General features: G+C 45.0%; 1 protein-coding gene across 3 annotated transcripts in view; it reads left to right on the top strand.

Annotated features, from left to right (window-relative positions):
• Positions 1–13766, top strand: part of gpn1 (GPN-loop GTPase 1) — an 84677-nt gene that overhangs the window by 29424 nt on the left and 41487 nt on the right. For all 3 annotated transcript variants that reach the window (XM_080200891.1, XM_080200892.1, XM_080200890.1), the window contains exon 7: positions 12911–13005. In XM_080200891.1, the coding sequence (XP_080057017.1) occupies positions 12911–13005 (95 nt within the window). The remainder of the gene's footprint in view (positions 1–12910; positions 13006–13766) is intronic.

Raw genomic sequence — 13766 nt, 5'->3', positions numbered from 1 at the left:
CTCATTGCAATCCTCTTCTCATCATGGCCAATCAACCTAACCCACACATCTTTGGACAATGGGAAGAAATCTGAACACCCAGAGAAACCTACTCAGACATGAGGAGAATGTGCAAATTCCACATAGACAGTCACCCAAAACTGGAATCAAACCTGTGTTCTCCATGCTGCCCCAAATCCATAGAATCACTCGTGCAAATGGGGGCCATTCAGCCTTTCGAATCTGCACTGATTCTCTGAAAGAGCATCTTAACTTGCCCCCCCCGCCCCTGAGCTTGTCCGCTTGTCCCAGCAAGATCTCTGACTTGACTATCCATTGCTGAATGACCCTTCCTTGGTCATTTAATTGAGGTCCTTAAGTGCCAATCAATGTGAAATTAACGTCCTTATCTCCCACTGATCCGATGTAGCAAGTGCTGGGAGAGACTTGCACCCAATATGTAACCCAGCAAGTTTAACTCTGCAGGCTGTGATTAACAAAATGGTGGGGAATAGCTCCTCCCTAGGCTTCTGTTAGATGCTTGACTCCCATTGTTTTGCCTTCCCAAGTCCACCCTCTTCTGATAAAAGCAAAATACTGTGGATGCTGGAATCTGAAACAAAAACGGAAAATGCTAGAAAATCTCAGCAGGTCTGACAGCATCTGTGGGGAGAGAATAGAGCCAACATTTCAAGTCTGGATGACCCTTTGTTAGATTCCAAAATGTCCTTTGCTGGAGCTTGTCAGCTTGTCCCAGCAAGATCTCTAACTGACTTGACTGTCCATTGCTGAATGACCCTTCCTTGGTATACCTTCATTACCAGCAGTGATCACTCCTCCTCCCAATGTCAGAGCTGCTGTTCTCCGTTGGCCAGCAGATCTGTGAGGTGGGACTTCCTCCTGAAGTCTTGCCTCATAATAATTAAAGCTTCATTGCATGAAAAAATAAAGCAGGGTGAATCAGCTAAATGGAATTGGTGTCAGTCCTGAAATTTATGCTGGGATGTGGGGCACCTGCCCTGAGCTTAAATTCCAACCCAACCTCTGACTCTACCCTTTCAAACTCATTCAGAATCTTTTACGTTACATAGAACAGTACAGCACACATACGGGCCCTTCAGCCCTCAATGTTGTGCTGAGCTATGTCCAAACCCAAGGTCAAGCTATCCCACTCCCTATCATTCTGGTTACATTGACTAGCTTTATCCTTTATCTCTAGTTTATGCTGTACCTGCCCTAGAATTGCTGATAGGACAGCTTGGCAGCTCTGAATGGGGCCACAGGGAGAAGGTGTGATGTGGAGATGGATTTATGGGGAAAACTGGGAAGGTGCTGCTGGGCAAGTGTTTTGTTTGGAATGGTGATTTTACAACATTGAAACAAGCTATTCAGGTTAAGCTCAACTTGAGCCTCCTCGTGCCTTTTTTTAAATCTCAATTCATCAAATAGTCATCTGTTCCCTTTTCCTTCATTTGCTTGTTTCAGAGGCCTGTATCCAATCTATAGCCCAGCCTATGTTTCCCCCTTAAATGCATTTATTCTATCTGCTTGTAGTAGTCATAGAGGTATTCTGAGGTGGCAAGTTCCATCTTTTCGTAAGTCTTTGGGTGGAGAAGTTTCTTCTGATTTCCATATTGGATATAGAGTCTTAGAGGTTTACAGCAAAGAAACAGGCCTTTCGGCCCAACTTGTCCATGCTGCCCTTTTTTTTTTAAAACCCCAAACTAATCCCAATTGCCAGCATTTGGCCCATATCCGTCATACCAATGTAACTATCTAAATGCTTCTTAAAAGACAAAATTGTACCCGCCTCTACTACTACCTCTGGCAGCTTGCTCCAGATACTCACCACCTTTTGTGTGGAAAAAAATTGCCCCAGGGACATTTTTGTATTGCTCCCCTGTCACCTTAAACCTGTGCCCTCTAATATTAGACTACTCTATCTTTGCGAAAAAATATTGACTATAGAACATTACAGCGCAGTACAGGCCCTTCAGCCCTCGATGTTGCACCGACCAGTGGAACCAATCTAATGACCTCTAACCTAAACTATTCCAATGTTATCCATATGCCTATCCACTGACCATTTGAACGCCCTTAAAGTTGGCGAGTCCACAACTGCTGCAGGCAGGGCATTCCACGCCCTTACTACCCTCTGAGTAAAGAACCTACCTCTGACATCTGTCCTATAATTACCACCCCTCAATTTAAAGCTATGTCCCCTTGTGTTAGCCATCACCATCCGAGGTAAAAGGCTCTCACTGTCCACCCTATCCAATCCTCTGATCATCTTGTATGCCTCAATCAGGTCACCTCGTAACTTCCTTCTCTCCAATGAAAATAACCTCAAGTCCCTCAGCCTTTCCTCATAAGACCTTCCCACCATACCAGGCAACATCCTGGTAAACCTCCTCTGCACCCTTTCCAATGCCTCCATATCTTTCGTATAATGCGGCGACCAGAACTGTACGCAATACTCCAAGTGCGGCCGCACCAGAGTTTTGTACAGTTGTAACATGACCTCATGGCTCTGAAATTCAATCCCTCTACCAATAAAAGCTAACACACCGTATGCCTTCTTAACAACCTTATCAACCTGGGTGCCAACTTTCAGGGATCTATGCACATGTACACCGAGATCTCTCTGCTCTTCAACACTACTAAGAGTCCTTCCATTAGCCCTATATTCTGTACTCCTGTTATTCTTACCAAAGTGAATCACCTCACACTTCTCCGTATTAAACTCCATCTGCCAAATCTACCTTGTCAATGCCCCTCATTGTTTTATAGACCTCTATAAAGTCACCCCTCAGCCTCTGTGCTCCAGAGAAAAACGTCCCAGTCTATTCAGCCTCCCCTTATAACTAAAACCATCAAGTCCCAGTAGCATCCTAGTTAATCTTTTCTGCACTCTTTCTAGTTTAATAATATCCTTTCTATAATGGGGTGACCTGAATTGCACACAGTGTGGTCTTACCAATGTCTTGTACAACTTTAACAAGACGTCCCAACTTTTGTATTCAATATTCTGACCGATGAAACCAAGCATGCCAAATGCTGCCTTCACCATTCTGTCCACCTGTGACTCCACTTTCAAGGAGCTATGAACATGTACCCCTAGATCTGTTTGTTCTGTAACTCTCCCCAACGCCCTACCATTAACTGAGTAAGTCCTGCCCTGGTTCAGCCTACCAAAATGCATCACCTCACATTTGTCTAAATTAAATTCCATCTGCCATTCGTCAGTCCAATGGCCCAATTGATCAAGATCCCATTGCAATTGGCGATAATCTTCCTCATTGTCCACCATGCCACCAATCTTGGTGTCATCTGCAAACTTACTGACTGTGCCTCCTACATTCTCATCCAAATCATTAATATAAATGACAAATAACAGTGAGCCCAGCAGTGATCCCTGAGGCACACTGCTGGTCACAGTTCTCCAGTTTGAAATACAATTCTCTACAACCACCCTCTGGCATCTGTCAAGAAGCCAATTTTGTATCCATTTAGGTAACTCACCCTGGATCCCGAGAGATTTAACATTATGTAACAACCTACCATGCAGTACCTTGTCAAAGGTCTTGCTAAAGTCCATGGAGACAACATCAACTATACTGCCCTCATCTACCTTCTTTGTTACTCCTTCAAAAAACTCAATTAAATCTGTGAGACGTGATTTTCCACTCTCAAAGCCATGCTGACTGTCCCTAATCAGTCCTTGCATCTCTAAATACATGTAGATTCTGTCTCTCAAAATATCTTCCAACAATTGACCCATCAAACTGAGGCTCACTGGCCTGTAGTTCCCAGGCTTTTCCCTGCAGCCCTTTTAAACAAAGGCACAACATTTGCCACTTTCCAATCTTCAGGCACCTCACCCGTGACTATTGATGATTCAGATATCTCAGGGGACCCACAATTTCCTTTCTAGCTTCCCACGACATCATGGGACATGCATCATCAAGCCCCGCAGATTTATCTACCGTGATGCGCTTTAAGACTTCCAGCACCACCACCTCTGTAATATGTACACTCCTGAAAACAGCAATATTTGTTTCCCCAAGTTCCCTAACATCCATACTTTTCTCAATAGTAAATACTGATGAGAAATATTCATTTAGGATCTCGCCCATCTCTCGTGGATCCTTAAGAGGCCCTACTTTTTCCCTTGTTACTCTTTTGCCCTTTATGTATTTGTAGAAGCTCTTTGGATTCTCCTTTGCCTTATCTGCCAAAACAATTTCATGTCCCCTTTTTGCCCTCCTGATTTCTCTCTCAATTCTACTCCTACAACCCTTATACACTTCAAGATATTCACTTGATCCCAGCTGCCTATGCATGTTATGTGCCTCTTCTTTCTTCTTGACCAGGGCCTCCATATCCCGAGTCATCCAGGGTTCCTGACTTCTGCCAGCCTTTCCCTTCACTCTAAGAGGAATGTATTTACCCTGAACCCACTTTTGAAAGCATGCCACTTACCAGACATCCCTTTTGCTGGTGACTGCCTTATATTGGTGGTCTCTTTCAGGCTCTTCCCCACAAGAGGAAACACTCTCTCGTCTTCATTCTATCAAAACAGTTAATAATTTTAAAGACCTCTTGGGTCACCCCACAGCTTTCTATTCGAGAGAGAAGAGACCCAGCCTGTTAATCCTTTCCTGAGATGGGTAAATGGCTAAGTTGTAAGAAGGTATTTTGAGAGACAGGATCTACAGGCATTTAGAGGCTTGAGGATTGATTAGGGACAGTCAGCATGAGGGTGTCATCCAGATAGCACTGGACTCAGCTCAGCATCTGATCCATTGTCTTTGAAACATTGCTGGAGCAGATATGAAACCTAACAGCAATCTTCGGTACTGGAACAAGCCTTTGTGTCGTGATTGTTAGAAATTCCTATGACCTTTCATCCATGTTCATTTGCTAGCAGGCTTGGCTCAGGTCAGTTTTGCTAAACTTTTGGCCTGTTGCCAATCCCACAAAAAGGTCTTCAATGTGATGTAATGGGTACTGTTCAGCACATAACACTGGATTTATGGTGACCTTGAATTCCTGCAAATCTTTGCAAATCCATCTTTCTTGATGACTGGAATCATTAGAATGGCCCAATCATTGATGCTGACAGGTTCCAGATCTCCAATCTTCAACAGTAGGCCTCTATCTTTGCACAGCATATGGTCAAACCTTGCCTTCAAGGATTTTGTTTGGCTTCCATCTTGAACTGCTTCAGTGTCTCTATCTTTTCATTATATGGTGACCAGAACTGTGTGGTCTAACCAAGGTTTGATGCATAACTTACCTACTTTTCAATTCTGTCCCTCTACCAATAAAATCCAGTGCTTGGTTTGCTTTTTATGGTTTTGCAACCTTAAGCAATTTGTGTACTTGTACTCCCAGATCTCTATTTTCCTCTATCATGTCTACACTTCCACCTTCCAAATAATAAGTAATCATCTGCAACTTCCTAAAAAAAAACTGTATTACCTTAAGAACATAAGAACATAAGAAATAGGAGCAGGAGTAGGCCATCTGGCCCTTTGAGCCTGCCCCGCCATTCAATAAGATCATGGCTGATCTGTCGTGGCTCAGTTCCACTTTCCGGCCCTCTCCCCATAACCCTTAATCCCCTCTCTTATCAAAAACCCATCAACTCGCTTCTTGAAAATATTTAGCGAGGTAGCCTCCACCACTTCAACGGGTAGAGAATTCCAGAGATTCACCACCCTTTGAGTGAAGAAGTTCCTCCTCAACTCCGTTCTAAAACGCCCCCCCTTTATCTTGAGGCTGTGCCCCCTAGTCCTAGTGTCTTTTTTGAGCGGGAAGAGTCTCTCCACCTCTATCCTATCCATCCCATTCATCATCTTATACGTCTCAATGAGATCTCCCCTCATTCTTCTAAACTCCAACGAGTACAAGCCTAGTTTATTCAGCCTCTCCTCATAGCTCAACCCCCTCAACTCCGGTATCAGCCTAGTAAACCTCCTCTGCACTCCCTCCAAGGCCAAAATATCTTTGCGCAGGTGCGGCGCCCAAAACTGCACACAGTACTCCAGCTGCGGCCTCACCAATGCCCTATACAGCTGCAGCAAGACCTCCCTACTTTTATATTCAATCCCCCTCGCTATGAAGGCCAGCATCCCATTCGCCTTCCTGACCACCTGCTGCACCTGCAAGCTGGGTTTTTGCGACTCATGCACAAGGACCCCGAGGTCCCTCTGCACCGTAGCCTGCTACAGTTTTTCGCCCCGTAAGTAATAGTCCTTCCTACCATTCTTCCTACCAAAGTGGACCACCTCACACTTGCCAACATTAAATTCCATTTGCCATTTCCTGGCCCATTCGCCCAGCCTATCTAGATCCTTCTGCAGACTCTCCACACCCTCCGCACAATTTGCTGTTCCCCCAATCTTGGTGTCATCAGCAAATTTCGACACCCTACACTCGGTTCCCTCCTCCAGATCATCTATATAAATGGTAAAAAGTTGAGGCCCCAGCACCGACCCCTGGGGCACTCCACTCGTCACCATCCGCCAATCCGAATAGCACCCGTTGACCCCCACTCTCTGCCTCCTATTTGACAACCAATCCTCTATCCACGCTAACACCCTACCCCCAACTCCAAGTCCCCTGACCTTCTGCAATAACCTCTTATGAGGTACTTTGTCAAATGCCTTCTGAAAATCCAGAAAGACCACATCCACCGGCTCTCCTCTATCCACTGCCCTAGACACATCCTCATAGAACTCCAGTAAATTTGTCAGACACGACTTCCCTTTAATGAAACCGTGCTGCGTCTGCTCTATCAAGCAATTCCCTTCAAGATGCCTCGCAATTTCCTCCTTAATGACGGATTCTAACATTTTACCTACCACAGACGTTAAACTAACCGGCCTATAATTCCCTGCCTTTTGCCTGGCACCCTTCTTAAACAACGGCGTAACATTAGCCGTTTTCCAATCTTCCGGCACTTCCCCGGAATCCAGCGATGTCTGGAAAATAACCACCAATGCATCCACTATAACCTCCGCCATTTCTTTCAGAACCCTCGGATGCATTCCATCCGGTCCTGGGGACTTGTCCACAGTCAGCCCCTCCAGTCTGTCGAGCACCGCCTCTCTAGTAACAGTAATGTCGTTAAGACCCTCCAGTCCTACCACCTTTCCATCGCTAACACCCGGCAAATTATTCACGTCCTCCTCCGTGAAGACAGAAACAAAAAAGTTATTCAATACCTTAGCCATATCCCCATCCCCTACCACTAGGTCCCCTTTCTCATCCTCTAAAGGACCAACGTTCACCCTAGCCAGCCTCTTCCTTTTTATATATTTATAAAAACTCTTGCTATCCTTTTTTATATTAAGCGCTAGCCCAGCTTCATACTTTCTCCTACCCTTCTTTATCAACTTCTTTGTCAATCTTTGTTGACATTTAAACCTCTCCCAATCCTCTTCTCGCCCACTACTCTTAGCTACTCTAAATTCCTCCGCTTTTAATTTAACACTTTCCTTCACCTCCTTCGTTATCCACGGCTTATCACCTCTCCTCCTACAGTCCTTTTTGACCATCGGAATAAATTTCTGCTGAGCACCAAGAAAGATCTCCTTAAAGATCCTCCACTGCTCCTCAGCAGACCCTCCCTCCAACGCACTCCCCCAGTCCACATTAGCCAATTCTTCTCTCATCCTACCGTACTCCCCTCTATTCAAACAAAGGACGCGTGTCCGGGAACCCACTTTCTCCTCCTCCATCTGCACCAGAAACTCCACCATACAATGATCACTCTCTCCAAGAGGATCCTTCACCGCAAGGATCCTTACATTTATGAAATACGTTTACCAATTATTTACCAGTTAGAACATAGAAAAACTACAGCACAAACAGGCCCTTCAGCCCACAAGTTGTGCCGAGCATGTCCCTACCTACTAGGCTTACCTATAACGCTGTATCTTACTAAGTCCCATGTACTTATCCAAAAGACTCTTAAAAGACCTTATCGAAACCGCCTCCACCACCACTGCCGGCAGCTGATACCACGCACCCACCACCCTCTGAGTGAAAAACTTACCCCTGACATCTCCTTTATAAGACCCTTGTCAGGCCTCATTTGGAGTACTGTGCGCAGTTCTGGTCGCCTCACTATAGGAAAGACGTAGAAGCTATTGAAAGGGTACAGAGGAGATTTACAAGGATGTTGCCTGGACTGGGAGGCATGCCTTATGAAGTTAGGTTGAGGGAGCTGGGTCTCTTTTCCCTGGAGAGACGAAGGTTGAGAGGCGACCTGATAGAGGTTTATAAAATGTTGAGAGGAATGGATAGGGTGGATTCTCAGAGGCTATTTCCCCGGGTTGAAATGGTCGCTACGAGAGGACACTACCAGAAGGATGTGGAGGCTTTAGAGAGAGTGCAGAGGAGGTTTACCAGGATGTTGTCGGTATGGAGGGTCTTAGCTATGAGGAGAGATTGGGTAAACTGGGATTGTTCTCCCTGGAAAGACGGAGAATGAGGAGAAACCTAATAGAGGTGTAGAAAATTATGAAGGGTATGGATAGGGTGAACAGTGGAAAGCTTTTTCCCAGGTCGGAGGTGACGATCACAGGCTCAAGGTGAGGGGGGTGAGGTTTAACTCAGATATCAGAGGGATGTATTTTACACAGAGGGTGGTGGGGGCCTGGAATGCGCTGCCAAGCAGGGTGGTGGAGGCAGACATGCTGGCATCGTTTAAGACTTACCTGGATAGCCACATGAGCAGACTGGGAATGGAGGGATACAAGCGAATGGTCTAGTTGGACCAATGAGTGGTACAGGCTTGGAGGGCCAAAGGGCCTGTTTCCTGTGCTGTACTGTTCTTTGTTTTTTGTTCTATCTATGTCTCATTGCAACTTCTGACATCCCTCCAAACTATCCACAACACCTCCAACCTTTGTGTCATCAGCAAACTTACCAACCCATCCCTCCACTTCCTCATCCAGGTCATTTATAAAAATCACAAACAGTAAGGGTCCCAGAACAGACCCCTGGGGCACTCCTAGGAATAATGGTAGGAAGGATTATTACTTACGTGGAGAAAAACTGCAGCAGGCGACGGTGCAGAGGGACCTCGGGGTCCTTGTGCATGAGTTGCAAAAACCCAGCTTGCAGGTGGTCAGGAAGGCGAATGGGATGCTGGCCTTCATCACGAGGGGGATTGAATATAAAAGTAGGGAGGTCTTGCTGCAGCTGTATAGGGCATTGGTGAGGCCACAGCTGGAGTACTGTGTGCAGTTTTGGGCACCGTACTTGCGCAAGGATATTTTAGCCTTGGAGGGAGTGCAGAGGAGGTTTACTAGGCTGATGCCGGAGTTGAGGGGGTTGAGCTATGAGGAGAGGCTGAATAAATTAGGCTTGTACTCGTTAGAGTTTAGAAGAATGAGGGGAGATCTCATTGAGACGTATGAGATGATGAATGGGATGGATAGGATAGAGGTGGAGAGACTCTTCCCGCTCAGAAAGGATAGTAGGACTAGGGGGCACAGCCTCAAGATAAAGGGGGGGTGGTTTAGAACAGAGTTGAGGAGGAACTTCTTCACTCAAAGGGTGGTGAATCTCTGGAATTCTCTGCCCGTTGAAGTGGTGGAGGCTGCCTCGCTAAATATTTTTAAGACGCGGGTTGATGGGTTTTTGATGAGAGAGGGGATTAAGGGTTATGGGGAGAGGGCGGGAATATGGAACTGAGCCACGACAGATCAGCCATGATCTTATTGAATGGCGGGGCAGGCTCGAAGGGCTAGTTGGCCTACTCCTGCTCCTATTTCTTATGTTCTTATGACCTCCATGCAGAAAAAGACCCGTCTACAACCACTCTTTGCCTTCTGTGGGCAAGCCAGTTCTGGATCCACAAAGCAATGTCCCCTTGGATCCCATGCCCCCTCACTTTCTCAATAAGCCTTGCATGGGGCACCTTATTGAATGCCTTGCTGAAGTCTATATAAACCACATCTACTGTTCTTCCTTTGTCAGTGTGTTTAGTCACATCTTCAAAAAAGCTCAACCAGGCTCGTAAAGCACGATCTGCCTTTGTCAAAGCCGTGCTAACTATTTTTAATCATACAATACCTCTCCAAATGTTCATAAATCCTGCCTTTCAGGATCTTCTCCATCAGCTTACCAACCACTGAGGTTAGACTCACTGGTCTATAATTTCCTGGGCTATCTCTTCTCCCTTTCTTGAATAGAGGAACAACATCCGCAATCCTCCAGTCCTCTGGAACCTCTCCTGTCTCCATTGATGATGCAAAGATCATCGCCAGAGGCTCTGCAATCTCTTCCCTTGCCTCCCACAGTAACCTGGGGTACATCCCATCTGGTCCTGGCGACTTATCTAACTTGGTGCTTTTCAAAAGCTCCGACATATCCTCTTTCTTAATATCTACATGCTCAAGCTTTTCAGTCCGCTGCAAGCCTGCACCACAACCACCAAGATTCTTTTCCACTGTGAATACTGAAGTAAAGTATTCAATGAGTACCTCTGCTACTTCTACCGGTTCCATACAAACTTTCCCACCGTCACATTTGATAGGTCCTATTCCTTCACATTCTTGTAGTTCTGCAAGTTTATTAACGTTCTGTTGTTTTTTTGCTTTCCTCTTCAATATTGACAAGTGTCATCCACAAATTTAGAAATTGTGTTTTTGATTCCAAAGTTTAAATTGTTAATGTAAATTATGCGCAGCAGTGATCCCAGTATTGGTCCTTGTGAATTACCAATGTCCCCTGACCTCGTTTTCTGACCATATTCAATTCTTCTGTTGTGGGTCTTTTTGAAAATCCAGATTAGTTACAGTTACAGCATTACAGTTGTCTACCTGCCCTGTTGTGAAACCATAAAATCCCTACAATGCAGAAAGAAGCCATTCAGCCCATCAAATCTGTGTCATTTCTCTATAGAGTAGCTTACCCAGCCCCCACTCCTCCATTTGCCATGGCTATATCCTCAAAATATTTAATAAGCTTGGTCATGCAAGACTTTTCCTTTTGGAATCCATAGTAACTCTTCATAGTTCACTTCCCAATTTCTAGATGCTCTTTGGTTCTTTAGTAAGAATTCCATTACTTTTCTTATCACTGATGTCAAATTATCTGCTCTATGATTCCCTGAACACGGTCTGTCCCTCTTAATTATAGAAATTGCACCTAGCTGTCCTCTGGTACAAGACCATTTTTAAACAAACTACCAAATGTGGAGGAGAATGTAGGTAGGTGGGGTTGGGGATTTTGGGGACAGATGTGCAGATGGATTGATGGGGTGAAATGTACAGGTGGGCCTGAGGATAGTGAGGCAAAAGGCATGTAGATGGGGAAGAATATATGGTGAGAAGAGATGAGGAGGAATTTCTTCAGCCAGAGAATGGTGAATCTCTGGAATTCTTTGCTGCAGAAGGCTGTGGAGGCCGGGTCATTGAGTATCTTTAAGACCGAGATAGATTGGTTCTTGATTAATAAGGGGATTAGGGGTCTTGGCGAAAACTCAGGAGAATGAGGATGAGAAAAATATCAGCCGTGATTGAATGGCTGAGCAGACTTGATGGGCCGAGTGGCCTAATTCTGCTCCTGTGTCTTGTGATGAAAGATGGGTAGTTGGTGGCTGGGGACATTAGTTGGCAGAGAATGTGGGTGGGTGGGATTTGGTATATTGAGGATAATAATATCCCAGCCCCCACCTCCCCACCATATTAGCAAAGTGTTTGATAAGATTCCCCATGGTAGGCTACTGCAGAAAATACGGATGCATGGGATTGAGGGTGATTTAGCAGTTTGGATCAGGAATTGGCTTGCTGATAGAAGACAGAGGGTGGTGGTTGATGGGAAATATTCAACCTGGAGTTCAGTTACAAGTGGTTTACCTCAAGGATCTGTTTTGGGGCCACTGCTGTTTGTCATTTTTTATAAATGACCTAGGTGAGGGTGTAGAAGGATGGGTTAGTAAATTTGCGGACAACACTAAAGTCGGATTTGTAGACAGTGAGGATGGATGTTACAGTTTGCAGAGGGACATAGATAAACTGCAGAGCTGGGCTGGGAGGTGGCAAATGGCGTTTAATGCGGAAAAGTGTGAGGTGATTCACTTTGGAAAGAGTAACGGGATTACAGAATATAGAGCTAATGGAAGGACTCTTGGTAGTGTCGACAAGCAGAGAGATCTCGGTGTACATGTGCATAGATCTCTGAAAGTTGGCACCCAGGTTGATAAGGTTGTTAAGAAGGCGTACAGTGTGTTAGCTTTTATTGGTAGAGGAGTTGAATTTTGGAGCCGTGAGATCATGTTGCGACTGTACAAAACTCTGATGCGGCCGCACTTGGGAGTATTGCGTACAGTTCTGGTCACCACATTATAAGAAAGATGTGGAAGCATTGGAAAGGGTGCAGAGGAGGTTTCGTTAGAGAGAAGAAGGTTACGAGGTGACCTAATTGAGACATACAAGATGGTCAGAGGATTAGATAGGGTGGACAGTGAGAGCCTTCTTCCTCGGATGGTGATGGCTAACACGAGGGGACGTAGCTTTAAATTGAGGGGTGATAATTATAGGACGGATGTCAGAGGTAGGTTCTTTACTCAGAGGGTAGTAAGGGTGTGGAATGCCCTGCCTGCAGCAGTTGTGGACTCGCCAACTTTAAGGGCATTCAAATGGTCATTGGATAGGCATATGGATAATATTGGAATAGTTTAGGTTTGAGGGTCATTAAATTCGTTCCACTGGTCGGTGCAACATTGAGGGCCGAAGGGCCTGTACTGAGCTGTAATGTTCTATGTTCTATATTCCCCAGTCCCACCTACGCATCTGTCCATATTTAGTGTCAGTTCAAAGGTCGAATGTCCTTCCAGCCTTTTTCTAGGTTTTGTGTTGTAGCCTGATTATACTTCTGTATCTTACATTAACACTGATCTTCCTCACAGGCCTCCACCTTCTCCACAGTTGTCGTCTATGTGATGGACACATCGCGCAGCACAAACCCAGTTACCTTTATGTCTAACATGCTGTACGCATGCAGGTATGGTCCCAGACTCTGAGAAACTTGTCACTCTGAATTGAGTGATTTGGATTTTAGGTGTGGTTGTAGATAATTGTAAAATGGAAGGGATAATAAATAACTGAGAACCAAAGGAAGCTGCAAAGGAACATTAATACAATGATGTGAGGAATCTGTGGATGTGGTATATCTGGATTTCCAGAAAGTGTTTGACAAGGTGCTGCCTAAAAGACTGATCCAGAACTTGAGATCACAGAGAATTAGGGTAGAGTACTGGATTGGATTGAGGATTGGCTGACTGACAGAAAGCAGAGATTTGGGATAAATGGGACCTTCTTTGGTTGACAAAATGTAACTAGTGGGGTGCCGCAGGGGTCAGTCCTCGGATCTCAACTGTTCACAATCTACATAAACAATCTGCAAGCAGGGACAGATTGCAACATAGCAAAGTTTGTGGATTATACTAAAATAGGCGGGAAAGCAGTCAGCGAAGAGAATATAAAGATTTCACAGATGAATATAGATAAGCAAGGAGAAGGGGTGAAAATTTAGCAGATGGAGTTTAATGTGGATAAGTATGAGGTTGTCCATTTTGGCAGAAAGTATAGGCAAATTATTATCTAAATGGAAAGCAGATTCAAAATGTGTCCCGGTAGAGGAATCTGGATGTTTATGTTCATGAATTGCGGAAAGTTAGTATGCAGGAAATGGAATGTTGACGTTTATTGCAAAAGGACTGGACTATAAAAGCAGAGAAGTGTTGTTGCAATTGTATAGGGTGT

The sequence above is a fragment of the Carcharhinus amblyrhynchos genome, chromosome 12, assembly GCF_965287045.1.
Source record: "Carcharhinus amblyrhynchos chromosome 12, sCarAmb.v2.hapA, whole genome shotgun sequence".
Lineage (NCBI taxonomy): Eukaryota > Metazoa > Chordata > Chondrichthyes > Carcharhiniformes > Carcharhinidae > Carcharhinus > Carcharhinus amblyrhynchos.
The sequence above is the reverse complement of the archived record's forward strand: the minus strand, read 5'-3'. Positions and strand labels throughout refer to the sequence as shown.